The sequence below is a fragment of the Lynx canadensis genome, chromosome A2 (assembly GCF_007474595.2).
Source record: "Lynx canadensis isolate LIC74 chromosome A2, mLynCan4.pri.v2, whole genome shotgun sequence".
Taxonomy (NCBI): domain Eukaryota; kingdom Metazoa; phylum Chordata; class Mammalia; order Carnivora; family Felidae; genus Lynx; species Lynx canadensis.
The window spans coordinates 7,358,635-7,385,661 of record NC_044304.2 but is presented as its reverse complement, the minus strand read 5'-3'; the positions used below and the strand labels follow the sequence as shown (position 1 = coordinate 7,385,661).

The following is a 27,027-nucleotide window of genomic DNA, read 5'->3' as shown; positions in this document are numbered from 1 at the left end:
CCCACTGAGAATAATACTCTAAAGGGAGAGTTGGGCAATAAACAAATAAGTGGAAAAGGTCACATCGGAGAGCCAAGAATGTTAGGAGGGAGAACGAAATGGAAAAGGAGGGAGAGAACATCTTGATCGTTGGAATCAGGAAAACTCTTCCCAGACTTAGGAAGACCAGCCTTGATTTCTTCAGCGGCAAAACGAAAATGATAATTTCCTCCTCACGGTGCCTGGCCTACAGTAAGCTCTCAGTAAGTGAGCTTTATATAGTTATTACGTTTTTTAAAAACTTTTCTCAAAGGTAAATGGATCGCTCCTCCCCTCAGACTGGGGGCCCGCGCCCAGCGGCTCACCCAGCCGGCATCTCCACCTCCGTCCGCAGAGGGCGCTGTGGGCGCTGCGGCCGGGCCGCTCTAGGCGGCACGGGAAGTCTCGTGCTCCCTTCACTTCCGGTCTCTGGCCCGGGTTTGGGCTGCGTGGAGAGGCTCGTGAAATGCCGACTGGAGACTTTGAGTGAGTCGGGGGTCCCGGAGCGAACCTTGGGAGGGGGGCTGGGGGGCCTAGGGAGCACCATGGGGCCTGGGTACGTCGAGGCGGCGGGGGCCTGGCCTCGCTGACCCAGCCCTCCCCTCCGCAAACTTCTTGCAGTTCGAAGCCCAGCTGGGCCGACCAGGTGGAGGAGGAGGGCGAGGACGGTGAGTATGCCCGGTCGTCCCCGGTCACCTCAGCCAGCCCCCGGGCCGGTCGCTGCCGCCTGCTCCGACCCTGCCACCGCGGTCCGATCCCGTAGGCCCCATCGCGGCGGCCTCTGTCCCGCGCCATCCTCCGGGCCAGCCTATCGCCAGTTCAGATGATCGCTGGCCCGGCCCTCCTCCCGTGCCACCGCCCAGCCCTCGTAGCTGCTCCGGGGAGGAAGTTGTAGCAGCCCGCCGCCTGGCTTTATGGGCTGCCCCCGCTTCCATCCTTGCCGTTGCTCGAGGTTACTCCAGCCAGCCCCACGTCCGGGCAGTTCTTCGCCAGCGCCCAGCCCTTGTCCCGCCTTCCCGGGCTCCTGGTGTGGGCCTCCACCCAAAGGGCCCTTCATTTTGTCTCGGGCGCCCCCGCTCCTCCAGCTCACCCTTCCTCCCCACACTCCCTTTTGTAGACAAATGTGTCACCAGCGAGCTCCTCAAGGGCATCCCTCTGGCCACTGGCGACACCAGCCCGGAACCCGAGTTAGTGCCGGGAGGTGAGTGGCGACCTCTGCTCCATTCGGGGCTGCCTCTCCCCAGCGGCATTCCCTCCTGGTCCCCATTCCCCGGAGCGCAGCTCCCTCACCTCTCCTCTCTCCCAGCTCCGCTGCCGCCTCCCAAGGAGGTCATCAATGGAAACATCAAGACGGTGACGGAGTACAAGATAGATGAGGACGGCAAGAAGTTCAAGGTGAGGCTGGGGGAGGAGGTGGGTGCCCTTGCTCTTGGGGGCACTTGCGCCGGGAGGGGACGGCGTGTGTGTGTTGGTGGGTTGGGCTGGCTGGCTCCAGGTGCCTCAGAGACACGGGAAGTCCGAGCCTCTCCCCTCCCATCCACAGATCGTTCGTACCTTCAGAATTGAGACTCGGAAGGCCTCAAAGGCTGTTGCGAGGAGGAAGGTGAGACCCTGCTCCTGTCTCGGGGGCTCCCCCGGGGCTGGCTCAGAGGAATTAGGAATCCCTTTTTTCTGGTGCCTTTAGTTTTAGGCACCTATTGTGTTGGAGCACGGCTGAGGTCGGTGTGTGTTCTGCTGGGGCACTGAAAAGTCAGTGGGGTTAGATTCTCAGTCCTCTCAGCTTGTCCACCAGGAGGAACGGAGCCAAGCCCTCCCCTGAGGTGGTCACAGCAGTTCCTGATCGACTGGGCTGCACGCTTGGGGAAGAAGTGACGATAAATACGTTTGGCACAACTTTCTGTGCCCTTTCTCTGTGCCAGACCCCGTGCCAAGTGCTCTGCGGGAAGTGTTCTCTCATCGGATCCCCCTAGCAACCCTGGGAGGCGGGGAGCATTTGTGGTCCCCGTCTCCTAGGGGAGGAGGCCGAGGCCTAGCTTGTTTAACTAGCTCAAGGCCCCTCATGGTCTGGGTGACCCCTGCACACCCGAGCATCGCTTCCTGTGGGAGCTGGCCCACCTACTGTCACGGGTCCCCGGGAACGGTTGGCTGTGCGGCTGCTTCCTGCCGGGCCTTGGCTCTCTCATCTGGAACTTGGGGCCGAGAGCTGTCCCTACCTGCCTCCTGGAGCCGGCATGAGGTTGAGGCCCGGCACATGCCAGGAGTGGTACACGCTAGGAAACAGGAACTGTCATTGTCACCACTCGGGGGGGCTTTGGGGGAGGGCGAAGAATGTTCAGGCCCCGACAGGCTACTGTGGTCTGGGATGTCAGCGAAGGGGGTCCCACGTGGCCTTAACCTGTCCCTCATCCCGCCCCGAGCCCAGAACTGGAAGAAGTTTGGGAACTCAGAGTTTGACCCACCGGGGCCCAACGTGGCCACCACCACAGTCAGTGACGATGTGTCCATGACGTTCATCACTAGCAAAGAGGTGAGTGGGGCAACAGGGCAGGGCCAGTGGCCGTGACAGTGGTGGCCGGGGTGTGGCAGTCCCGCTCTGAGCGTCCCCTGACTGCCCGCCTAGGATCTGAACTGCCAGGAAGAGGAGGACCCAATGAACAAGCTCAAGGGCCAGAAGATTGTGTCCTGCCGCATCTGCAAGGGTGACCACTGGACTACCCGCTGTCCCTACAAGGACACTCTGGGGCCTATGCAGAAGGAGTTGGCGGAGCAGCTGGGCCTGTCCACCGGCGAGAAGGAGAAGCTGCCTGGAGGTGCCCGGGCCTGGGGATGCGGCTTGGCAGTCCGTGGGGCGGGGGTGGGGAGGTCCGCGTGCACCTCCGGGAGGGTCCTTGGTCTTCGCCTGCTGTCTGGGGACGGGCCATCCCCCTCACCAGTTGTCCTCTCATGTCAGCACCGCGAGGCTGGCTGCGGCCTGGGTGTGCGTCAGAGAGCGTGGCTGGGTTGATGACTGCTGGTGATGTCGCGCATCCTTTCTGGTTGGGGCTGGCAGACCGTTGCTTTCCACGGCTGTGTCTACACCGCACATGCTTGAGACTTACCAGCTGTGATTCTGTTGTGGACTCGAGTGTGCCGTGTCTGCCACAGACACCACGGCTCTGCGCGTGTGTGTGTGTGTCTAGACAGTTCTACACCCGTGACTTGATATGCAGCATGTGTGGCACTTGCCTGAGTGTGTGGGACCCGGGGACTGTCCCTGCCGTGTTCCTGTGTGTTGTGAAGCTGAGCGGTCCTCTGGCCCTCAGCTAAGATTGCTTTGGGTTGCATCAGCGTCTGTGGCTTCTTCGGACTTCCTGGATGTGACCTTTATGTCCATGTGGCCACGGGGCCTGAGAACCGGCCAGATGCATGCAGTTTGATAGACGGTGCCTGGCCCGGCTTGGGGCCAGAACTGCCAGCATCCTGGGGCGGGCCTGTCCCTCATCTGCGCCGGGTGGAGCCTGACCCAGCTGCTTTGGCCTCCAGAGCTGGAGCCGGTGCAGGCCGCCCAGAACAAGACCGGGAAGTACGTGCCCCCGAGCCTGCGGGATGGGGCCAGCCGCCGCGGGGAGTCTATGCAGCCCAACCGCAGAGGTGAGCCGGCGGGAGGGCGCCTCCCATTCCCCCCGTGACGATCCTTTGTCCGGGGCCTGGTGAGGGCTGTTCTCTTACCAGCTGCCTCTCCTTGCCTGTCCAGCTGACGACAACGCCACCATCCGTGTCACCAACCTGTCCGAGGACACTCGCGAGACCGACCTGCAGGAACTCTTCAGGCCCTTTGGCTCCATATCTCGCATCTACTTGGCGAAGGACAAGACCACTGGCCAGTCCAAGGTGGGCTGGTGGCTGTGGGGGTTGGGGAAGGGGTCGCCTGGCCTGGTCGTGCCCCTGACTCTGCACCGCCCCCCCCCAGGGCTTTGCCTTCATCAGCTTCCACCGCCGTGAGGATGCCGCACGTGCCATCGCCGGGGTGTCTGGCTTTGGATATGACCACCTCATCCTCAATGTCGAGTGGGCCAAGTAAGACCACTGCTGCACCCCTGCCTCCCGCCCCCTTTTCACAGCCAACACTCAGGCAGACTGTAGGCCCTGCGCCAGCTTAATAGCCACCAAGCTTGTTCCGAGGGACGGGTCATTTACTGTCCTTTTCTTAAGGAGGCCCCACTGCGCCTTGTGCAGCCTGCCCCCCCCCCCCCTTGCCACGGAGGCCCCAGTTGTATGTAGCAAGGAGTCTTAGAATTCCCTTTGGGATCTGAACTCCTCCCCCACAGGCTGTTCTCACCACCCGTTTCTCTCTTCAGGCCGTCAACCAACTAAGCAGCAGCCACCCGGCCCCCAGGGCCCCCGCGGAAGGCAGCTCCTCCGAGCGCGGGGCTCCCGGCAATAAAGAGGTTGCGGTTGTCACGTGCTGTCTTGTTTATTCACCTTGTCTAGTCACCTGCTCTGTGGCTAGTGGGGGCCAGCCCTCCCCAGGATCAGGGCTTCAGGCAGAAGTTCCTGCCCTCCCTGGCCTGGGCACCTTCAGTCCCCCATCAGGTCTTTCTGTCGACCACGGAGGAAGTGGCGGTTTGGGGCCTGCCATGCTCTCGGATGGATTCCAGGGCAGGCGGCAGCGGCTCAAAATAGGCCGGGTCGTCGGCTCAGCTCAGGGGACTAGGACCCCGAGGTTTTGGGGGTGGCTGTGACATTGAGGGGCAGGACTTGGCCAGAGCTCCCGGCGTCCTCGGGGGGTTGGCTCTCCCCGCAGCCGAGGCAGCTTCCTGGACCGGGGCGGCAGCCGAGGCTGGGTGCCACAGCCATGTAAAGCAGAGGGTGGATGCAGATGGCCACGGGCATGAGGCCCCGCATCACCTGGTGGCTCACGTAGGTCCTCCAATCCAGCGCCGCCTCGGCCTCGGCCGAGTTAGCGAAGCCCGGGCAGCGGGCTCTCCAGTGCTGCCGGGCGGACACGTTGAGCACCAGCGTCACGTAGTAGGGCACGTAGGAGCCGGCGTAGAGGGCCATGCCGCTGGCCACCAGCACTGCCACACGCAGCTTCTCGGCCGCCGTCGTGCCGTGGCTGCGCAGCACCGCCCACCCGAGGGCGCCGTAGGCCGTCAGGGTGAGCAACAGCGGCAGGCCGCAGCCCGCCGTGGCCAGCGCCAGGCTGTAGGCTCCGTAGGCCTCGAGGCGCTGGTCCGCCGTCCCCAGGCACTTGGTGCAGGCCCCCGGCCTGGCCACAGAGCAGTCCCCCTCCTGCTGCGGCCGCTTCAGGTGGGAGAAGCCGAGCGTGGGCGCGGCCAGCACGGCTGCCAGCACCCAGCCGGCAGCGCTGACGGCCCAGGCGTGCTTGGCGCGCAGGCTGCTGCGGGTGAAGAAGGGGTGGACGATGCCCAGGTAGCGGTTTAGGCTGATGCAGGTGATGAAGAGGACGCTGCCCAGCAGGTTGCAGGTGAAGAGGAAGCGCTCCAGGCGGCACGCCAGCTCCCCGTACTGCCAGTTTTTGGGGGGGTAGAGGTAGGCGGCCAGCGGGAGCAGCGTCAGGGCGTAGAGCAGGTCGCTGACGGCCAGCTGTGCCGAGAAGACCACAGCCGGGTGCCACGGGCGCCGCTCCTGCGTGCCGAAGCGGTATAAGGCGAAGCCGTTGCTGGCCGCGGCCACCAGGAACTCAACCACCAGCACGGGCCACAGAAAGTCTTCCTGGAAACGACCGAGGACGCGATCGGCGGCGGCCGAGAAGTTGGTCGGGCAGGGTATGGCACCTGTGGGTAGATGGTGTCACCAAGTGAGCGCCGTCCCTCCTCGCGTGGCTTTTGATGCCTTCGGAGCCCAGTCCTTCAGATTACGTACCACGTGGCGGGCTGCACCAGCCCTTTGGGGACGCACTTTCTCGGAGTCCTTCCCATGCCCAGGAGGGGACACCAGCCACAGCAACTTCTTACGGAGGAAATCGGGCCCAGAAACGTCAGAAGCCCGAGTCCTTTCAGGTGATATCTACTAGGCTTGCTCTGGGTCCTGAATTCCAGAACTAGGTCGTCATTGCCTTCACGTGACAGCCATAAGCCAGCAACGACAACCCACAACCACCAGGCCTGCGTGGAGGAGGGGGAGTCCGGGGGAGTCCCCAACCCCACCGTAGCCCTCCCAAATCCAGCAAGCCTTGCTGCCTCCACCTTCAGAGTCGGTCACTTTCTCAGTGCCAGAGGCGCTGGCCTCCCAGCTCCCAACGACCTCCCTACGTGTTCCCCCCACGGCCTCCAGAGGGCACCCAAAGACACCCGAATCAGGCGGCTTTCACCTTTGAGGCTCCCTCCTCACCGGGAAGAAAAGGCAGTGCTCACCTCTGCCACGGAGGGGCCCCAGGAGCAAACCTCCGTCCAGCTGCTCCCTCTCATCTCCCTGTGACTCATTCCCTATGTCTTTCCCACACTAGCTTTGTTTTTTTCTTCCCACACTGGCTTTCAATTCCTTAAGGCACATTCCACCTCAGGGCCTTTGCACTGATTCTCTCTTCCTGAGTCACCAGTGCCCCCACTCACCTCCTGGTCTTTAGCCCTGAGAGGGTTTTATTTTGAGAGGCATATTCTGACCCTCTATTATCACAACTGCACCCTGTCCCCCTTATTTCTGCAAATCCTGTGCTTCCATCTGACCACTGTTGAGAGGAAAGAAAAAAAAACAAAAGCCAAACCCAACCCAGAAGACCTCTCCTGAGGGCAGGGAGTGCCCCACAACTGGCTTCCCAGAGCCCAGAACAAGGCCTGGGACACAGCAGCGTGGACCAGAACAGAGATCTGGAATGGATTCCCTCTCACGTACCCAACTTAGCCTCAGCTTTGGGTGCACGGCTTGCTCCCAGTCTGTCCAGCAGGCTGGCCACGAGCTCCGTGCAAGGAGCCAGCGGCCCTCCCTCCCCCACGCGACTGCTTCCCCAACCACGCTTCTGCCTCCTCGTCCCATCTCCGCCCTGGGAGGAAGTCCCTGTCCAGACGCGATTAAGTCCCTCCCGTCTGCCTCCCAGGAGCCGGCCACCCCCAGCCTCGGTTCTGGGCAGCGCCACGGGGGCCAGGACCCTCACCTGATGTGGCGGCAGCCATGGCCCACGTGCCCTGCCTCCGGGTCCAGCGCCGAAGCCGCGCCACCAGGAGCACTGGTGCCGAGCCGAGCCGGTGCCGAGCTAACCAGCGGCGTGGCGGGCCCCTTCCTTCCCAGCAGCCCCACCCTCTTTCTCTCAGCGCTGGCAGCTCAGCTCCGCCCACTGCCAACACCAGCCAGCTTCGCTTCCACCCCCGGCTTCCTTCCTCCTCACACTTCGCCCTCCAGAGCAGCCCAGTCACTGGCTTGCAGGTAACGGGGGCCTGGGGGGTTAGGCCGGGGACAGGCCCAGGACACCCCGAGGCACCAGACTGAATCTGCCCATCGCCCTCGCCTGCAAAACAGTTCCTGCGTGTCCACTGCTCAGGATGTGGGCGCGAACCTAGCCCGGTTCCCAGAAGCTCCTGGCCCCGAGCCTCTGGGCTTTCTACCACGGGACTCCAGCTCTCCCCATTCCCAATGCAGACGCAAGACTCACGGGAAATCAAGCATTCGCCAGCGTGGGAGGTTGGAGAAAACCGCTCCTTTATGAAAGGAAACCGAGGGCTGCCCCTGGAGGCCCAGGTGGAAGCCCAGGGCAAAGGCTCTTGGGCCCCAATTTGGGGCATTCCATCCACTGCACCAGCCTGGCCTCAGACTGCTTTCTTAGGTGGCCGTGCTCGGCCCCGCCTGTGCTCCCAGGCAGCTCCTCCGCGTTCCAGCTTGGCCTGGGCCCGCTGGGGCCTGCCCTTGGCCTTTGGAGGCCTCCGGTCAGCGCCTCGATCTGGCCTCTGCCCCCTTCCTCGCTGCTTCTTGCCCGGGGGCCCGGCAGGCCGTCTTCGTTTGGCTGCCTTCGGAAACATGTCTGTGGGGAGAGACCACGTCAAGGCCACCAGGCCACAGGGACGGGCTCAAGGTGCCCAGCTGCACCAACCCCTGCCACATACCCTCATCAGGCTCCTCTCCCACTGCCTGGCGGAAATACTCGGCTTCATCCTCCTCTTCCTCTCGCTGGCCGGTCCCCTCTGGGGGGGCGCCGGGGTCCTCGGCATCGCTATCCCCACTGGCCTCTGCCCGCGCCCGCTTCATGCCTGCCAGGCTCTTCTTCCTGGAGGGAGAGATCATTTAGGGTGGCGGCCTGCACCCGAGACCCTGCCTCACCTGCACGGCCCACGGCCACACACCTGTGTGCCTCCCGCTGCTCCCGCTTGCGCAGAACATTCTGGGCCTGCTGGTCCTGCCTCTGGGCCTTGAGCCGTAGCTTCTCCTCCTTGGCCGCCAGGATGGCCCGAAGCTCCTCTTCAGTCTTGTGCACTGAGCGAGAAGAGACGAGTCACAGAGACCCAGATGTGTCAGTGCACCTCGCGACCCACCCGTGAGGGCCTTGGACTCCCAGCCCCTTGCTTCCCCAGCCCCATTCTCACCGAAACTGTGGAACAGCACGTTCCCCTCCCCAACACCCTCCTGGATTTTGATGAGCTGCAGTGTCATCCGGGGCCCAATCTGGAGGGACATAGGGGACGAGTCAGTCCTTCTTCAGGGCCGGGGGGAAGGGGGGTGGGTACTGCCAGAGGAAGTCACTTCTGACCCTGGGCCTGCCCTGGGCTGGGCCTCACCTCAGTGAGCCGCACGGCACTCTGCTGGGCCCGCATGTTGCCGCGTCCCGCGACGGCTTGGGGCAGCTCCGTGATGTTGTGCTCCCCATCGGGCTCTGCCTCACTCTCGGACAGCCCGGCGCCCCTGTGCACAGGACACACTGGTCAGTAGGGATCCCAGGCTCCTGGGACAGCTCCGGGGTCTCCGGCGCGGTAGTGATCTCCCCACCCAGTGCCCTCCTCACGTGGCCAATAGCTCGCTGATGTCCTGTAGACGGCTCATGTTGGGGAACTTCTCCTGTAGAAGCTTCTTCATCCCACGACTTGCGCCCACAGGAACGACTTTGATGCTACTGCAACACCCAGGGTGTGAGAAGGGGGGTTAGGGATCCTGAGACTGGAGGTCAGCTCTGCCCCCCTCCCCTTTCCACAGTGCGTCAGGGCGTTTACTTTGAAACTGAACAGTCACAGAGCCTCAGCAGGAGCGTTGTCATCAGCCACACGTGGAAGCCCTGCCTCCTCCCCTCCCCCCGCCCCTCAACAAGAGTACTCACTAATGACGAAAATCTAGCTCCTGGGAGTCAGGATTGTAGTTGATGAGAAGGCAGCGCTTGATGGTGTTTAGGTTCACCTGGAAGGGGGAGGCGAGGGCACAGCAACATGTCAACTGCCCACGGGCTTCCCTGTGTGCTGGAGCCACAGCAGGCCCTGGCCCTGTCCCAGAAATCTCTCAGCAGGGAGATGTGGCACTGGGGGGACTAATGGACTGGCAGGCGCACTGGCTAGAGTTCTTGGTTCTGAGGCCCACCGAAGCCGTCCACACCGTGGGTGGACTGCTCCCTGATGATCAGCATCTAACAGGCCTAACCTGAGACCAGCTGGTGCCAGGGATTAGGAACTAGGGCTCTGGAGCCAGACAGCTTAAAAAACCCAGTCCTGCCCTCTGCGTCTAACCTCTGACTAATGACTTCCCCTCTGTCAGTCTGTCTCCCCATCCGTCAACTGGTGTCCCAACTACCTGGCACGCTGCTCAGGCTAATACTCAATCCCCACTCAAGAAATAAAGGACAATCAGGATCATTCTCCACCTTTCAGAGAGGAAGAAAGCTTACGAGGGAGTCTCTTACCCCAGGGTCACGAACACGTGAGGGAGATGTGACCTCAGGAGCCGGAGCGCTCTGCCTCCGCGCTGAGAGGCAAGGACCGAGCAAACAAGCCAAGGGCCTGCGTGTGGTACCTACTGTCCACCCTTCCACCCTCACCCGCCACCGCCCCAGGCCCAGCCCACCTTGTGCACATTGATGGAGGGGAACAGGTTCTGGAACATGGTGGCCATGAGCTTCACATGCATGCCGTGGGGGCCGAAGCTGTTGAGCACCAAGAGGGGTGGATGGGCAAACTGCTGCTCGTGCATGCGGTGTCGGCGCAAGGAGGAGACCACGTCGCGCATTAGTGTGTACTGCAGGGCGGGGGGAGGAGTGAGGCCTGACAGCCACACATGGCTGGCGCCCTCCCTGAATTCGTCCTCTACCCAACGTGGCCCTCATTACCTCTGACCCTTACCTTATTGATCCGGAAGGTCAAGGTGGGGCCTCCTGGGAGGCGCATCAGCTTCTACGGGAAAAACAAAACAAAAGGATTGGTCAGAGTCAAGGTGTCCAGCTAGGCAGCAGGGAGTGGGATCCTCCGCCCCATCTCTTCAGAGCGTTTACTTTGAAGCCAGAATCATGGCAACTCAGAGGCATATGGGTTCATCGTGAGAGTTGGGGGAGGAGGAGGGCAGGGAGAAGATAAGGGGTGTGGGTGTTAACTCACAAAGTAGATGTTTGTCTCCGTTTTACTCAAGATCAGAAAGTGTGTGACCCCAAGGGGCCCCGCCACTGCCACACAATCCTTCAGAGTGTTTTTCTTTCGTATCTGAGAGTTACAAACACAAAATGGAAAGATCATTAGGTATCCTCTCCCCGAGCAAGGGCTATAAGCTGAAGCTCTTATGCCCCTTCTTGAATTTAACCTGTCGCAGAAAGAAAGGAGTGGAATGTTCTTGACTTCTGGACCTAACCCGACTTAAATTTGCTCGTTTACTGTGCCTGGCCCATTTTGCAGATGAGCCACCTGGGCCCTGCGGCGTTAGTTAACTTTCTCCAGGCCTTTGAGAGAACCCAAGTTTCCACTCTAGCTTTGCTAACTCTAGTCCCTTTTTAACCACCAGTCTTAGACATCCAGCCAAAGCGGGTTCATCTGCGCCCCCTCGCAGCTGCCCCACAAAATCCGAAGAGGCAGGGACGATGGTCCCCATAAAGGTCCCCTTCTCCTGCAGGGAGCCTGAAGGCTCGCGCGGTTCTGCGGTTGGAACCACCTCCGTAGCGGCGAAGACGGGGCCAAAGGCTGATGGAGGCGGGGTGGGAGGTGCAGACCTGCAGGCGGGTGGCGGTGAGGGGCTCCATGACCCGACGAAGGTCCAGGCTGAGCTGCCGGACGCCGCGACCCGCGCGACCCCGCGCGAACACGAACGAGTGCGGCTGCGCGGCGTAGGCCTCGAGGTTGCGGAGCTGCGCCTGGGCGCGAGCACGCTTCTGGTGACGGGACTGCAGGGGCGAAAGGCGAGCGGTCAGCGCCACGGCCTCCGCAGGGACCCCACCGGCCCCCCACCGGCCCTGCCCGTGCCCTCGCCCTCGCCCCCAGGCCGCCGCGCCTCACCCGCCCCGACTGCCCCATGCCGCCAACTCCTCCGCTGGGACGCTTCTGCCGGGGGCTTCCGGCGCCGCGCCGCTCACTTCCGGCGCCGGCGAGGTGACGACGTGAGGCGGAACTGCGCGGTGACGTCACCAGACGAGCAGAAAGCCACAGAGGGGTTGCTACGGAGACACCTGGTGCTTGTTTCTATGGAAACCGGGCGGGGGCCAGTGTCTCAGCGAAGCGGCGCCGGCTTCGGAGAAATAAGTTGGGGGTTCGAATCCTACTTCGGCTCATTTATACCAGCTGGGCGATTTTGACAGCCATTTTATGCACTCTGAGGCTCCTACAAGTATTCTAAAGAGAGGATGGTACTCATTTCCCCTCTGATCCACTTACTAAGAAAGATGATGCACAATGCTTGGCACAAAGGCACCAGGCACTTGGGGAACAACCAGAGAAATGGGTAGAGCATAGCAATTACGTATATAGGCCCCCAGCTCCTGAGGGCCAGCGGTCTTCCCCGGGGGCCCTGTCTGCGGCGGAGAGATGGAAACTCCACATCACCTTCTGGAAACTTAGGGCAAGGCGGGCGCTTTGTGAATAACTCACCCCCTCCCGGTTTCCGCTCAAAGCCCCAGTCTTGGCCTCAGGCCTCTGGCTTCTTCCCCAGAACCTTGGGGTGGGGAAAAGGGACGCCCCCAACGTCTCTTTCCCTGTCCCATAGGTTTCCTTCCACCATCTGCTTTCCCTCCCCCATTTGCTTCCTCTCTCCTGTCTCTCCTTCCCAATTCTTTCTCCTCTTCCCCTCCTCCATCTCCCCTTCCCCATCCTTGTCTTCTTCCTATCTCTGTCTCCCTCTGCCCCACTTTGTCTCTGCCATCAATTGTCTCTTTCATTGCCTTCAAGTTTCCATCTCTCTTATGTCTCTATCCCCATCTCTCTCTTCTCGTCCCTCTTCCTAATTCCCCCCCCCCTCCGCCCCGTCTCTGTCCATCTCCTCCCATGTCTCTCCCCTTCTCTGTCTCTTGTACTCTCTCTCTCTCATCTGTCAGTCCCTCTCTGTGACTTATGAGGTTTCTTCTCTGCTGCCAATGGAGGAAGCTGGAGGGGGCTGCGGGTGGGGGGCCGAGGGGCCCAGTGTGGGGGGGCCCCAGCCCAGGCCTGGAGCCCAGCCTGGCAGCCTCTCTCAGATCTGGGACGACCATTTCCTCTTTCAGCCCGGGAGTCCACTCGGGTTACGAGTTCAGGACAGTAGGAACCAGGCGAAGGAGGCTGCTCCCTGAGAGTGTGTCTGCAGGTCAGTGAGGCCTTTGTGCAGGTGGGAGACCCTAGACCAGGCTCTGGGGGGGCTCTATGGGGGTCCCTTTGTACCTCTGAGGAATGACCGCATGTTTTCTGTCCCTGCATGATTTGACCTGAGGATGTGACAGTGTACGTGGGAGACAAATGGGAACATGTACACTGTGGTGGGCAAGTGGGCAGGGACCAGGGTTTCACTGTCTACCTGGTTAGTGCCTCTGTGCTTGCCAGTGTGAGACCCCACTCTGCCCACAGGGTATTTTCCTTTAAGTCGTGGTGTGTGTGTGTGTGTGTGTGTGTGTGTGTGTGTGTGTGTGTGTGTCGCTGCCAGAATCTGTGCTATGTTTCCAGCCGTGTCTTCATATGTGCCTGCGCCGGGCAAATCCGCAGACACACACACACAGATTCCATGCCTACCTTTGTGGCTCCGTGCAGTGGTTTGTCTCATTGGAGACCTGTGTGTCTTGATTTCTGCCCTGTTGTGGGCACACGGTGTGTGGCAGGTCAGGGTATATGTGTGTGAGTGCGGGAGCCAAGTTACCTGGGCTGAGTTCCACCGTTCTCCAGCTGTGTGGCTGTGGGCAAACCACTTACCCTCCCTCAGGCTCAGTTTTCCCTCTTGTAAAATGAGGCTTCGTAGGAGCAAAGGTTGTGAAGGCAAAGGCTAAATGAGATAGAAGGCGTGGATTTTAGAGGCACGCCTGGCGGCAGCAGGTGCCAACATTTCCTGTTGTCTTTCTCTGTGGTGTGTCTGTGTCCTCCCCCGCTCCCCCCCCCGCCCCCCCCCCCGGCCTCACGGGGCCTGCAGCCTCCCACGCTCTGTGCTCTGCTGTGGGGGGAACATCCGGAGCACTGACCTGTGTTATCAGGCCCTGGTGGCCTGGGCAAGGGGGTCTGGCCATTCTGCCTCGGTTCTCATGCAAGAAATGATAAATATTTACAGTTGGAGCTCCTGGTCTCAGCACCACGGCTCTGGTTCCAAGCTCTGGAGGACAGGGGTGGTTACCAAGCCTCCTCCCTCCTGCTCTCCCACCAGCCTCTCCCCTTCCTCACTCAGAGGCTCCTCCTGGACCCTCAGCTCCTCCTGGGACTTCTCGTCTGCTGCAAGCCTTGCTGGACTCAGGGTCTTGGTCCTGAGAGGTGAGAGGTGAGAGGGAAGGAGGGCATGAGGACAGGGGGAGGCCGATTTTACCTGTTTGGCGACCCGGGCTTCTCCAGGCCTCCTTCTCACCCCAGGTTGAGCTCCTGGAAAGGTGGTGGATGTTACACATGTAGTCTGGCTCCAAGGGGTGTGGTCCATCCCTGTCGTGGGGGGCCTGGTGTCGTCAACGAGGGGGCAAGGAGAGCTCCAGCTTGGCGTGCATATATGATAGCAAATATGCCTTTCTCCAGCTCAGAACCTTTTGGAGCTCGCACCTCACTCAGAGTGAAAGCCCAAGTCCTTCTGGGGCCCACGAGACCCTGCACGCTTGGCCCCGTCCCTTCCCTGTTCTCATTCCTCCTGCTCTCCCCCTTGCTCGCTCTGTTCCAGTCTTACGGGCCTCCCTGCTATTCCTTGGGCACCTCAAAGGCTCTAGCTCAGGGCTTGCTTCTCCCTGTGCCTGGAATGCTCTTACCCTTGTCTCTTCCTTCAGGTCTTGGCTCAAGTGTCCTCTTCTTAGTAAGTTCTGACCCCTCTGTTTCAAACGGCCCCTCTGGGCACCTGGGTGGCTCAGTCAGTTGAACATCCTCGCCTTGATTTCAGCTCAGGTCACTATCTCACAGTTCATGGGATCGAGCCCCTCATCGGGCTGTGCACTGACAGCACAGGGCCAGCTTGGGATCCTGTCTCTCCCTCTGTCCCTCTCTCTCTGCACCTCCCCTGCTCGCGTGCCTGCGGTCTCAAAATTAAAAAAATCTTAAAAAAAAAAAAAAGGCCTCTCATCCCAGAACCCCCACCCGCATCCCCACTTAAGTGTTCTAACAACTTACCACCCTCTGACCTACCCACCATCCATCTTCCCATCCAGGACGTCAGCTGCCTGGGGGCAGGGATTTTGTCTGTGTTGGTCCTGGGCGGGTCCGCTGCCTGGACCAGCTCTTGGCACACAATAGGCACAAAAGGAGCGTCTGCTGAATGTGTGAACAAGGTGATGTGTGTGACCTTGAAGACCTCGAGGCACCTGCCCGTGCGTGTGGCCACCCGGACATGTGGGTTTGGACACAGTGGAACTTGGGGCAGACAGGGGTGACGTGTGGACGTGGGAGACGTGTTCTGAGTACTGGCAAGTGCGTGTGAGAGGCCTGTGTGTCCTCATCTGAGAGGCTGCAAGCGGCTGAACCCCGAGAGAGAAGACAAGGGGAGCCAGGGAGGTGGCCACAGTACATGCATAGGAGCTCACCTGTGTGAGCGGGGCAACACTTGGGAGGGTACGACAGAGCTGGGGCATGTGAGTGTTGAGGGGCGTGCACTGAACAAAACCCAGGCTCAGTCTCTGCGAGCGGATATTTTGGTGGAGGAATTCAGATAATAAACACCGGCAAACAAACGAGGCAATTCCAGAGAGAGACAAATGCTAAAATGACAAAGCGGGACTGTGATAGAGAGTGCCCAGGAGGAGCAACGCTAAACGGGGGTGGTCAGGGAGGGCTTCTGAGGAGGGGACATCTGAGCTAAGACCTGAGTAAGGAGAGAGAGGAGGCCATGTTAAAATTCCGGGAAGAATGTTCCAGACCGAGGAAAGGGCAAGTACAAAGGCCCTGAGGCAGGACTGTGCCTGGTGTGTTTGAGGAGCAACAAGGAGGCCAGTGTGCCTCGAACACAGTGAGTGAGGGGTGAGTGGGAGAGGAGGGCAGGGAGGGGACAGGAAGAGGGTGCAGGGCCTTGTGGGGGCGCAGGAAGACTTGGACTTTTGCTCTGAGTGAGCTGGGAGCCACAAAGGGTTCTCTAGGAAAAGGAGAGACATGACCTGATTCTTTGGCAGCTGTGGGAGAAACAGACCAGAGGCTGATGGCAGACAACTGGAGGCCTGGGGGGCAGCTGATGTAAGGAAATCCAGATGGTGTCTTGAGCTGGGATCATGGTGGGGGGTGAGCATGGGGGAATGTGGAGGAATTCAGGGTCCAAACAGAAGAGCTGACAGGCCTGGCTGATAGGTTGGATCTGTTGTGAAAAAAGAGGAGACAGGAATGACTCTGGGATTGGGGGAAATGGGGCCTCCTCTGCTACTAGACTGAGTTAGTGAGACTTTATCTCTCACCCCACCTCACCCCTCTCACCCGTTCTCCTTCTGCTCCTGCCTCCCCATAAGTTCCTTTAATACATCAGGCGCGGTCTAGCCTCAGGGCTTTTGCATTTGCTGTTCCCTCTGCCAGGGATGCTGTTCTTCCCCAGATATCCTCATTACTTCCTCCCTTACCTCCTCCAGGAGGTCTTCCCTCCTTTCAAATTGCCAGGGCCCAGATCTCCACATCTCTCTGTTTTCCCGTTATCTTAACACCGGCTAATACACTCTGTTAATCCCTATAGCTTATTTGTTTCTTGCCCATCAGGGCAGGAAGTTTTGTGTTTTGTTCCATACCGTAGTCCCTAGAACCGTGGCTGGCACACAGCAAGCACTCAACGAATGAATGCATGACATGCTGTCCCGCAGGGCGCCGGGAACCAAGTGGAAAGGCCAGGGTGGGATCCCTGGGGCATCTCAGCCTGGGGGCGGGGACCTGGAGCAACGCGGGTTTGGCGCAACCCGAGAGTTGGGGGCCCGGCTAGGCTCCCGGGACTCCCCTCCTTCCTGTCCGTCCTCTGCCTTCAGGTCCGCCATGTCGGCGCCTCAGCTGCGCACGTTGCAGCTGGTGCTCCTGCTGGGCGCGACGTGGGCGCGGGCGGGAGCCCCGCGCTGCACCTACACCTTCGTGCTGCCGCAGCAGAAGTTCACGGGCGCCGTGTGCTGGAGCGGGCCGACCGCCGCGCGCCCGGCCGCGGAGGCCGTGAACGCCAGCGAGGTGGCAGCGCTGCGCATGCGCGTGGGCCGCCACGAGGAGCTGCTGCGCGAACTTCAGCGGCTGGCGGCGGCGGATGGCGCCGTGGCCGGCGAGGTGCGCGCGCTGCGCAAAGAGAGCCGCGGCCTGAGCGCGCGCCTGGGCCAGTTGCGCGCGCAGCTGCAGCACGAGGCGGGGCCGGGGGCGGGTCCGGGACCGGGGGCGGAGCCCGCTGCTCTGCTGGCGCTGCTTGGGGAGCGCGTGCTCAACGTGTCAGCCGAGGCGCAGCGCGCCGCCGCCCGCTTCCACCAGCTGGATGTCAAGTTCCGGGAGCTGGCGCAGCTGGTCACCCAGCAGAGTGGCCTCATCGCCCGCCTGGAGCGCCTGTGCCCGGGGGGCACGGGTGGGCAGCAGCAGGTAACCTTAAAGCTGGCCAGGAATCGTAGCCACTTCCTGTTTGCATCATTTGTAAGATGGGGCTCTTGCAACCCCACGCACGATCTCTGAAACGCAGTTTTGAAATCCGAAAAGCTCCAAATACCAGATCCCTGCTTCTCCTTCCACAGCTCATTTGGATCAGAACGCGACTGGCGACTACCTAAAGTCTTTACTTATCCACTTAATATAAATATTCATAGTGCCTGTAATCAAGCATATTATTATTACGTAAAGACCAAGGATCCATGTTAGGGAGGTGTTATGTGATATAAATATAGACCCTGTGCTACTGTTCTAACTTCTGTTATATTATTTTTAATTCTGGAACATGGCTGGCCCTAATTTTGAATAAGATTGTTGCTCCGTGACAACCCATACCTCACAAGGCTGTTGGGAGCATTCAGTAAGCTAATACTCATTGTTGGAGGTACTCTTACCGTCGATACTTTACAGAAAAGGAGAGTCAGAGTCAGAGAAGTTAAGCTGTGAACACCAGAGCAGGAATTTAAGCTCAGCGCTGCTCTTGACAGCTAGAGTTAGGCTTTGGGAAGTATCCATTCTAGGGCTGGGACGTGGGTGTTGGGAGATTTAGGGGCCCAGTGTCTTTTCAACTGAAGGCTAGTGCAATCACATCTGAGTCTCTTGGTCACCGCAGGTCCTGCCACCGCCCCTGGTACCTGTGGTTCCTGTCAGTCTGGTGGGTGGCATTAATGATACCAGCAGGAGGCTAGACCCGGCTCCAGAGCCCCTGAGAGACCAGACCCTGAGACAGCAGGGGCCCTTGGCTTCTCCCGTGCCTGCAGGGCACCCTGCTGTCCCCACCAAACCGACAGGTAAGATGAGGGCAGGAATGTTGGGGATGTGAGAAGCTAGGGAGTTCCCAGTGCATTGTGAGGAGATGGAAATAGGAGCCAGGATTTTAATGGCAGATTTCTCTCATGGTAAGAGGACTGGAAGAAATGATGCTTTTATTCTGGTGATCGAACAAGGAGCCATGGCTCTCATCCTGATAAAGACCAAGATCCTTACTGTGGTATGAAAATAGGAAAGGCTTTTCTTTTGGTGAGGGGACAGGGAATTTAGGACTGCTTATTGGTAAGAATTTAAGCGAGCTCAGAGGGTCATGTTCAGGATTTGTACTCTGGTGAGGCTTTAGAACCAGGATTTAAGTACCCCAGGCTCCACATTTGCTGTGGTGAGAAAAGAATGACCCAGAGTATTAACTCAGGTAAGGACATGGGTACTGGGGCTCTTATTTTGGCCAGGGAATGGGAGAGGCAGGACTGCTGTTCTGGTGAGGGGATGAGAGAAGAATGCAGATCTATATACCAACAAGGGGTTGGTTGGTCCAGGCTGTGCCTTCCCCTTATCTCTGTACCCACAGGCCCATGGCAGGATTGTGCAGAGGCCCACCGGTCAGGCCACAGGCAGAGTGGTGTGTATGAACTGCGACTGGGTCGGCACGTGGGGTCGGCGTGGTGTGAGCAGCAGCTGGAGGGTGGAGGCTGGACTGTGATCCAAAGGCGGCAAGATGGCTCTGTCAACTTCTTCACCACCTGGCAGCACTACAAGGTGGGCGTGGGCGTGGGCGGGCAGGGGCAGGGCTGTGTCGGGGAGGGGACCTGCTTCTGACCTGCTGACTTTCCTGTCCTGCCAGGTGGGCTTCGGGCAGCCTGATGGAGAATACTGGCTGGGTCTGGAACCTGTGCATCAGCTGACCAGCCGTGGGGACCATGAGTTATTGGTGCTCCTGGAGGATTGGGGAGGGCGTAGTGCACGTGCCCACTATGATGGTTTCTCCCTGGAGCCTGAGAGTGACCACTATCGCCTACGGCTTGGCCAGTACCATGGAGATGCTGGAGACTCTCTTTCCTGGCACAATGACAAGCCTTTCAGCACCGTGGATAGGGATCGAGACTCCTATTCTGGTAAGCAGAGCTCTTATTCTGGTGGGGAGTGGGGACAGGGGAGGAGGGACTCCTAGGGAGGGAATGCAAAGAATGAAAAGAGTGGAGTGACACTTCCCTCTGGTAAGGATCAGGGTAAGCAAGAGAACAGAGGGGAGGACTTTTATTCTGGTGAGGGGACGGAGAGCCTAGATTCCTTCTTTCATGAGGCAGTTGCTTCCCCCTGTTCTGGTGAAAGGCAAGGAGAGCTAGCAGTCTTATTCCAGAAAGGAAGTAGGGAAGATTTTTCCCTTGATAAAGGTAGAGCTTCTAGTTTTCAGAAAGAGTGGAAAAGGTATAACGTGTACTTTGGTAGGGGGATAGGGAAGGAATTAAAGTTATTACTCTAAAGAAGAAAGGGGCCAGGGCTCTTAATCTGGTGAGGAGAGAGGATCAGGGTTGCGTTCACTAAGAGTGGGAAGGGCCAGGGGACGCGTGGCAAAAGCCTCGCGCTGAGATGCTCGTAGAGGTTTTTATTCTGGTAAGAGGACATGGATTTTCTCTCTCCTCAGGTAACTGTGCCTTGTACCAGCGGGGAGGCTGGTGGTACCATGCCTGTGCCCACTCCAACCTCAATGGCGTGTGGCACCGTGGTGGCCATTACCGCAGCCGCTACCAAGATGGGGTCTACTGGGCTGAGTTTCGTGGCGGGGCTTACTCTCTCAAGAAGGCTGCCATGCTGCTCCGGCCCCTGAGGCTGTGACCGTCTGTCCATCTGTCCCCCAGGTCCCAGAGGATGTTTGTCAGCAGGAGCCCAAGTCATCCTGGCTACCCCTGCTTTGTGACTTAGTGTGGGTCACGTCCCACACACTCTCCTGTTGTGAATCTGCTCCCTGGGGTCCTGAAAACGGGACCCAGGAATCCCCCTGCCAATGCCGCAGACCCAAATGGCTCCTCGAGGGCATTTCGATCTCAGTTTGAGCTCATATTTTATAACAACACAAAATATCCACAGACTGTGTCCGGTTTGCATCTGCACCTGTCCGGGGTCACTCCCCATGCCCACCCTCGCCCTCCTCCTCCTCTTCCTCCTCCTCCTCCACCTTCAGGTCCTCCAGGATGAGGTTGTCCAGGTCCTCCAGGAGGCCCCCCTGGCTCAGGCAGGTGGCCACAGTGGAGCCACTACTGATGTGGGGGTTGCTGGGGTGCAAGACTTTAGGCAGGTGGTTCTGCTTCCGGCTCTTGGGGTGAGCGCAGGATGTCCCAGGCACGTGGGGCTCTGGGGAGGAAGAGGTTCTGAGGTCATGGAGCTTGAGGCCCACGTAAGACTCTGGGGGCAAAGGGGCTGCAGCCATGGGGACTCGGGAGGGGAGGGGCTGAGGCTACAGGCCGTAGGGCCAGACCTACAGGAAATTCAGAGATGAAAGTCGCAGGTGTTGAAGCCACTAGAGACCCAGGGACAAGGGCATCGCCTGAGACTACAGAAGACAAAACAGGAACCAAGGACACAGAGACCGTGGCAGAGGTCACGAGGACACAGGGGGAACCACTCAGTCTCAGGGTCAAGAGCACAGAATGTGGCTGATGCCATGGGAGATGGGTATTACAAGGGGGAGGGTCTGGTGTTGGAGCCTGGAGATCGATGGGGGGGCCGGTGCGTGGGAGATGTGAAAGGAGAGGCTGATGTCACGGGATGAGCTACGTGGCTCTGGGGACTGAGGCCTTAGGAGGCACATGGAAGAAGCAGGCAGAGACCTTGGTACTTAGGGCCCGGGAGGCAGATGTCCCAGGAGTCAAGGTCACATAGACCGCCCAGAGCGAGGGAGGTCACGGGGACGTGGCAGGCCCTCACCTCGCCGGTTGTAGCAGTCGGCGGCCGAGCAGGAGTGGGTATGGGTGCTGCGGCGGTCCGTGTCCCGGTCCCAGCGTGGAGGGAGGATCCGTGTTGGATACACGGGGAAGCCGCACCCGTAGCAGGGGGACGAGGACCCCATCTGTGCCCAGCCCCTGGGGGCGGGCAGGGCCGTGAGGGTCCAAAGGTGAGGCCCGGGCCAGGGTGGGACCAGGGAAGGGAAGGGCAGGGCTGGGGGTGGGGGGGAGGGGGCGTGGAGGGTGGGGTGGGGGTCAGCACCCTCACCGGAAGTTGTGCCGACACTTCGGGCAGTGGAACTCAGCCACGCCCCACATCTTGTCACAAGGCACCGGCTCATAGCGCTTTCGGCATTTTCTGCACCGGGACACCTGGGTGTGCAGAGTGGGGGGCAGGCTTGCGGTCAGAGGTGAGCCCCGGTAGCTTGACCCTGGCCACAGTGCACACCACTGATCGGGGGGGGTTCAGAAGCCCGACTTGGGGTTGTGGTTTCGAGGTCAGGTTTGATTTCTGTGGTAGATGTCGAACTGTGGAGTCAGAGGACAGGCTCTGGGGTCGGGGAGGAGCTCAGAAGTCCAACTCAGGGTTGGGGGGCGGGGTCTGAGATGGAGGTTGAGCTCTGAGACTGCGGGTCAAGGGTCAAGGGTCGATATTCTTAGGTCAGAAGTTCAGATACTGGGGATGGGGATCGGGTTATCACCTCCTTCCGCTGGGGTACGCGCCGCCACCAGACATGGTCACAGGAAGAGCAGGCAAACTGCCGATCCACGGCCGGAATGAGGTCTTCCTGCGCACGCTGGAACATGCGGAGGTTGGCTTCTGTCAGTGGCAGCAGGGAGGTCGCCACGGCCTGCAGGATGGGGACAAGAGGATGGTCACGCCTGTTCCACTAACAAAAACACCTCAGCCCTCTTTCCTCTGCAGATATGTCGCCTCTCCCGCCCCTGTAACATCTCTCCCTCTTGTCCGTGGACATCCCCCACCATCCCCTGGGAATGTCCTCCTCACTCTGCCTCCCCCATCCCATACCCTGGACCCACCTGGATGTCCTGGTCCTGCTTCATATCCTCTGGTGGGTCCTGGGTGGAGACATCAGGGGCAGAAACTGGGGATGCAGCTCAGACCTCTTTTTTACCAATGTGTCTTGGGGGCGGGGCTCCTGCGTGGGGAGGCAGGGTCCTGGCCCCATGTGATTAGGGTGTCCTTAGCTCAGGAGGCGCTGACTGACCAGTGTCCACTTTTAGAGGGCCAGGCGCATGACCTCAGTTATCCTTAGAGTAGCCTTGAGAGCAGGGGGAGGGGAGGGGGCACACCTATTATCCCCACTGCTCAGATGAGGAAACCGCGGCTCTGAGCTGGGAGAGGGGTTGCCCGAGATCACCCTGAGGGAGCGCGGCAGAACGAGCCGCATCCCTGATGAGGGGCATCTCAGAGCCCAGCTCTGATCCTAGGTGGCCAAGGTTTAAATCCCAGCTGCTGCCTGCTTGCTCTGTCACCCTGGCAAGTGACTTAGTCACTCTCTCAGTTTCCTCATCTGTAAAATGGACGTGGTAAATAATAGGACTTGTCTCAATGGATCAATAGGGTGATGAAATTCAAAACAACATGCGGAAGCGCTCTTTCCTAGTACTGTTTGTTTTCATTTTTAAAATTTTTAAGAAGGCTCCAGACGCAACGTGGGCCTTAAATCCATGACCCTGAGATCAAGAGTCACATGCTCCAGTGACTGAACCAGCCACACCCCCCCAGAGTCCCCTCCTATTATTTTTAACATACCCTTTACATGTGTAACTGTAAAGAATATAGTGTACTTTGTTAACACTCTTTAGCAACTCTAAGAGGTGGAATCCACACTGCACTAGCCACCAAAGTCATTTAAGGGGTCAAGTGACCGTGTTGCACCTGTGCCTCAAAGCCTTTCATCCATCCATCCATCCATCCGTTACATGGGGTTCCCAGCCCCTCTCTCCTTCCCATCTCCTGTTTATCCCAGCCTGAATGGGTGTCCTTTGCTTACTCTATTCCCTCTTGCAGGAAGCCTTTCCTGACCTCCAGGGGTCCTCTACAATGACATTAATCTTGATTCATTTCACTGCCTAGTTTCATGCCTCTCTCCCCTACTTAACGTCATCAACATGTAATGAGTGCCTACAGCTTGAGTCTCCCTGGTCTAACACATTACCGAAAGGTGAATAAGTCAATGTGGATCGTGAGTTGGGGACTGGTGGTGCACAGAAGGGGCTCATCATGGATAGGCCAGGTCCCTTCTGTTCCCCCTCCCCAGTCACCCCATCCTTTGAAGGGAGGGGGGCAGTTTACCTGGGCATCCAGGTCATTACTCAGTTCCTGTCCATCTCTCTGCTTCACCCCTGGTGGGGAGAGTAAGTGTAAGTAAAAGTCCTTGAAGGATCTTGTGGGAGTTTCAGGGTCCCCAGAGTCCCAATATAGACCCCCCCCAGGAGATGATCTCAGCGCCTCTTCCTACCCTTAACACAGACCACACCTCTCCTGCGTGCTCCCCACGCCCAACCCCTACCAGGACCGGGACCCCAGCCTGCTCACCGTACACGATGGATCGCCCCACGCCGGTGTGGTCGCTGCCAAATTTCCTCATCAGAGTCCCCGCCTTCTTGGAGGATACCTTCCCATGAAACTTCTCCTGGAGGCGCCGGACGCTTTTCTCCAGCTGGGGTGGGCACAGGGGGGTTCCGATCGGGTAAGGAGAGGAGCAATCGCCCCTCCCCCATCTCTAGGCATCCTTCTCCCAGCCCGAACTTGACCCTCGGTTTTGGCCTCTCCCCCCCGCCCCCCCTGCCCCAATCCCTCCCCCTCCCCCCGCCATCCCTCTACGGCATTTCCTGGAAAAAGCCAAAGTCCCCACAGGGCATTGGGGGAGGGAGCGGACTGGGGCGAGCGTCCCAGACTAGGGGAAGAGGCCGGCCAGGTAACCTCTGGCTCCTGACCCTTGACCCTGCAGCCCCCGCTTTTCCTCGAGGAGGCCGCATTTCACTCTGGGGGATGTGGCGGTCATTCTCCTTTCTGAGGGGAGCCAATGCCAGCCAGGGTGAAGGTCTAGGCTTCGGATGGAGTCTCCAGAAATTGCGAAGCCCCCTCCGCGCCCCCGGCCCCTCCCCAGAGTCTCCTGAGAGACCCCGGCCCATCCGTAGCCATCTCCTACCTCCACACCTTCTTGAGACATGGTGGCGGCGGCGCAGGTTCCCGCGAGGGTCCGCACTGCGCGCTCAGAGCCCCCCTACCCGGGCGCGCCCGTCGGTCCAGCAGCCGCGCAGGGCAGGGGGCGGGGCCTCCGGGCGGCCCCGCCCTTCCTTCCCGGCCCCCTCTTTCGCTTTCGATTGCGGGGGGTGGGGGGGGGGTGGACGGGGCGCTCTGGCTCCGCCCTGGCTCCGCCTCTGCTCTTGCGCCCCAGACCCAGGCGGGCGCCAGGGGTCTGCACCCTGCGGCGGAGCGCGCGCACCTCGGGCGGTGGAGGCGGCGCGGCCTCTGCAGTCGGTCACATGTCCCCACGCTGCGCGGGGTCCGCGTCTTCACGTCCCTCGTGGGGGCGGGGCCGCATCGGAACGCCGCCTTGGATCTCCGTGTCCCCCTCAGTTCGCGCTCCCCCACTTGATAACCCTCTTCTCTCCTCCCGCAGGAACCAGGCGCTAATTAGGACCTGGGCCCCCTACCAGCTCTGAGTCTCTTAACGGGGCTACATCCCCTTTCTGAACCTCAGTTTACTCCTCTGTAAAATGGGTTGATACAGTGGCTACATCCTGGGTATGTGTGTTTGCCAGGCTTGGAGACCCCGGGTAGGGCGCTTAGTAGCACCTGGCGTGGGGTAGGCAAACTAGTCACTGGGCCACCTACTATGTGCCTCTGCCAAAGGAGCAGGTAGTTGGACAAAGGGGAAGATGCTTGTTAAAAATACAGGTTGCTGGTCCCTAGGAGTGCGGCAGCAGTCGACTGTTCAGGGGTTCCCAGGAATCTGCATTGTAAATCGGAAGGTTGAGCATGCTCTTGGCCAGAACTTTTTTCTTTTCTTTTCTTTCTTTCTTTCTTTTTTTTTTTTTTTTAAGTAGGCTTCACGCCCAAGGTGGGGCTTGAACTCTCGACCCTGAGATCAAGAGTCGCATGCTCCAGCAACGGAGCCAGCCAGGGGCCCCTATTGTATAAAGATATTGTTTAACAAACAAGCAAAAATGGAGATTAAAAAGTATAGGTGTTCTACTGTCTTCTACTTGAACTCCGAAGCTTTGTTTGTGGGTCTGTGCACCCCACCTGGAAACTATTAGTGAATATAAACAGTTCATGGTTCTTTGCGACTGGATGTGGAATTTCAGGCAGGGGGCGGGGCCTGTAGTCTGCATAGAGGACCTGGGATTTTATCCTGAGGGAAGTGGGGAGGCATGGAGGGGCTCTCTTGTTATACATATACACAGCATATACATATTATGTATAGTATAGTATTGCTACTTACCCACTGGAGAGAGAGGTCACAGCCAGGGTGGGTGACAAGCAGGCAGGAAACAGGTAGGAGACTGATCCAGCTGCAACATGAATCGCATCTGTTAGATTCTCCTAATGGCCAGTGCCCTTACCCTACACCAGGCACAGTTCCAGGCACTGAGCATCGAACAAAAGAGATCCCTTCTCTCTTAGAGCTGACATTCCAGCGGAGGAGACAGACAAGAAAGATACATGTAATAAGACAGAAGACAGTAGGTGCTACAATGAAAAATGAACTGGGGTAAGAGTATGGATAAAGGAGGGGGGGATCAGGGAAGGTGGTAGCAAGTAACCTCCGAGGGGAGACCTAAAAGGAGGGGGGTGAAGAGAGTTGCAGGCAGAATAAGCAGCAAGTGCAAAGGTCCTGAGGTAGGAGCATGGGACTGTTGTGACCAGTTGTTCTCTATTTGCTGCATAACAAATTATCCCCAGAATCAGTGACTTAAAACAATAAACTTACTGTCTCATATAGTTTTTTGTGGATCAGGGAATCTAGGAGTGGCTTTGTTGTGCTTTCTAGCTCCGGGAATCTCATAAATATCGTAGTCAAGATTTTGGTCCGGGGCTGCAGTCACCTGAACGTTTGACTGGGGCTGGAGGGTCTGCTTCCAAGATGGCTCATTCAACATGGCTGGCTGGTGGGTGCTTGTTGGCCTGATGCCTCAATTCCTCCCTACGTGGGTCGCTTGAGTATGCCCCCACCTTGGCTGCTGGCCTCCCCAGGGCAAGTGACCCAACAAGAGAAGAAAAGCCAGGTGTATCTTTTATGACCTAGTGTTGGAAGTCACACAGCATCCCTTCCACTGCTACCCTCTGTGTGTTAAAATCAAGTCACTAGATTCAGTTTATATTCAGGGCGAGGGAATCAAGACCCCACCTTCTGCCCATTCCCATCCTCCCATCTCCTGCTGGAGTGTCTCTGGCTGCACCGGAAGGCAAGGAGAACAGGGAGCCAGTCACTCTGTCAGTCTCTCAGGATGCAGAGTATTAGACAGTTGATCTGGAAGGACAAACAGCCGATACAACCGGAGCATTTGTAGAATTGGGGCATTTGTAGATGGACAGAAAAACAAACATTTCCAGCGATCACATGGGGGCGCTGTCTACCCACCAACAGTTCACTGAGCTTTGTGACCATCTTGGCCCGGCTGACAGTGTGGCTTGTTTGTACAGTGTGGTATGAGCATTACTGCCTTTCATCCTTTGTCTTCGTAAAAAGGTGTGGAAAGGGAGAAGATACATGCGCTGATAACACTGATAAGAAGTGTAGCCTCTGACACGTTGGTATAATTGAGTCAAAGACTGAGCCATTAACTGGGGCACCTGGGTGGCTCAGCTGGTTAAGTGTCCGACTTTGGCTCGGGTCATGATCTCACAGTTTGTGGGTTCGAGCCCCATGTCTGGCTCTGCGCTTTGGATCCTCAGTGTCCCTCTCTCTCTGCCCCTCCTCTCTGTCAAAAAGAAATAAACATTAAAAAAAAAAAAAAAAGAGTAGTAACTGAAGGGTCCATGAGAAAGGGGGACAACATGGGAACCTGACCTGGGGCAGGGTGTTCAGGGAGGGCTTCCTGGAGGAGGTACCTCTTGAGCTGAAGTCCTAACACTTTGAAACACTGTGAGAAGTGTTTGAAACTATGTATTTCATATGATCCTCTCGGTAACCTGGTGAGGGGGGGTGCGGGGGTGGGGT

The 27,027-nt window shown here is 58.8% G+C and overlaps 4 protein-coding genes and 2 non-coding genes across 7 annotated transcripts; 2 read left to right on the top strand and 4 right to left on the bottom strand.

Annotated features, from left to right (window-relative positions):
• The first annotated feature begins 402 nt into the window (after window positions 1-402).
• On the top strand, window positions 403-4,458 carry EIF3G (eukaryotic translation initiation factor 3 subunit G). Its single transcript, XM_030300245.1, has 11 exons — window positions 403-504; window positions 640-686; window positions 1,136-1,219; window positions 1,325-1,413; window positions 1,562-1,621; window positions 2,441-2,545; window positions 2,639-2,828; window positions 3,541-3,648; window positions 3,752-3,888; window positions 3,968-4,074; window positions 4,356-4,458. Exons 1-11 carry the CDS (start codon window positions 485-487, stop codon window positions 4,369-4,371), a joined length of 963 nt encoding a protein of 320 aa, XP_030156105.1. The 5' UTR covers window positions 403-484; the 3' UTR covers window positions 4,372-4,458.
• Window positions 4,456-13,624, bottom strand: LOC115503862. The gene is given in 15 exon segments (XM_030300367.1): window positions 4,456-5,795; window positions 7,886-7,972; window positions 8,055-8,215; window positions 8,292-8,421; window positions 8,532-8,610; window positions 8,724-8,847; window positions 8,948-9,055; window positions 9,257-9,333; window positions 9,991-10,161; window positions 10,266-10,316; window positions 10,518-10,619; window positions 11,120-11,290; window positions 11,403-11,585; window positions 13,222-13,344; window positions 13,538-13,624. Coding segments are annotated over 15 exon segments (2,736 nt in total). The 5' UTR covers window positions 13,583-13,624; the 3' UTR covers window positions 4,456-4,671.
• On the bottom strand, window positions 9,130-9,209 carry LOC115509529. Its single transcript, XR_003967415.1, has one exon. It is a non-coding gene; the product is annotated as a small nucleolar RNA U105B (small nucleolar RNA).
• Window positions 10,386-10,472, bottom strand: LOC115509522. The gene has a single exon (XR_003967409.1). It is a non-coding gene; the product is annotated as a small nucleolar RNA SNORD105 (small nucleolar RNA).
• On the top strand, window positions 13,576-19,975 carry ANGPTL6 (angiopoietin like 6). Of its 2 annotated transcripts, none has more exons than XM_030300131.1 (6): window positions 13,576-13,827; window positions 16,472-17,054; window positions 17,731-17,908; window positions 18,460-18,647; window positions 18,733-19,003; window positions 19,534-19,975. In XM_030300131.1, the coding sequence occupies exons 1-6, from the start codon at window positions 13,598-13,600 to the stop codon at window positions 19,722-19,724; spliced, it is 1,641 nt and encodes a 546-aa protein (XP_030155991.1). In that variant the 5' UTR covers window positions 13,576-13,597; the 3' UTR covers window positions 19,725-19,975. The 2 variants fall into 2 exon arrangements, with proteins under 2 accessions (XP_030155991.1, XP_030155997.1); XM_030300137.1 differs by having other exon boundaries at window positions 13,743-13,820.
• Window positions 19,934-24,290, bottom strand: SHFL (shiftless antiviral inhibitor of ribosomal frameshifting). The gene is made up of 8 exons (XM_030300284.1): window positions 24,010-24,290; window positions 23,394-23,517; window positions 23,151-23,200; window positions 21,872-21,910; window positions 21,532-21,681; window positions 21,099-21,202; window positions 20,814-20,968; window positions 19,934-20,240 (listed from the first exon to the last, which is right to left on the bottom strand). The coding sequence occupies exons 1-8, from the start codon at window positions 24,028-24,030 to the stop codon at window positions 20,011-20,013; spliced, it is 873 nt and encodes a 290-aa protein (XP_030156144.1). The 5' UTR covers window positions 24,031-24,290; the 3' UTR covers window positions 19,934-20,010.
• Between the last annotated feature and the right edge of the window lie 2,737 nt (window positions 24,291-27,027).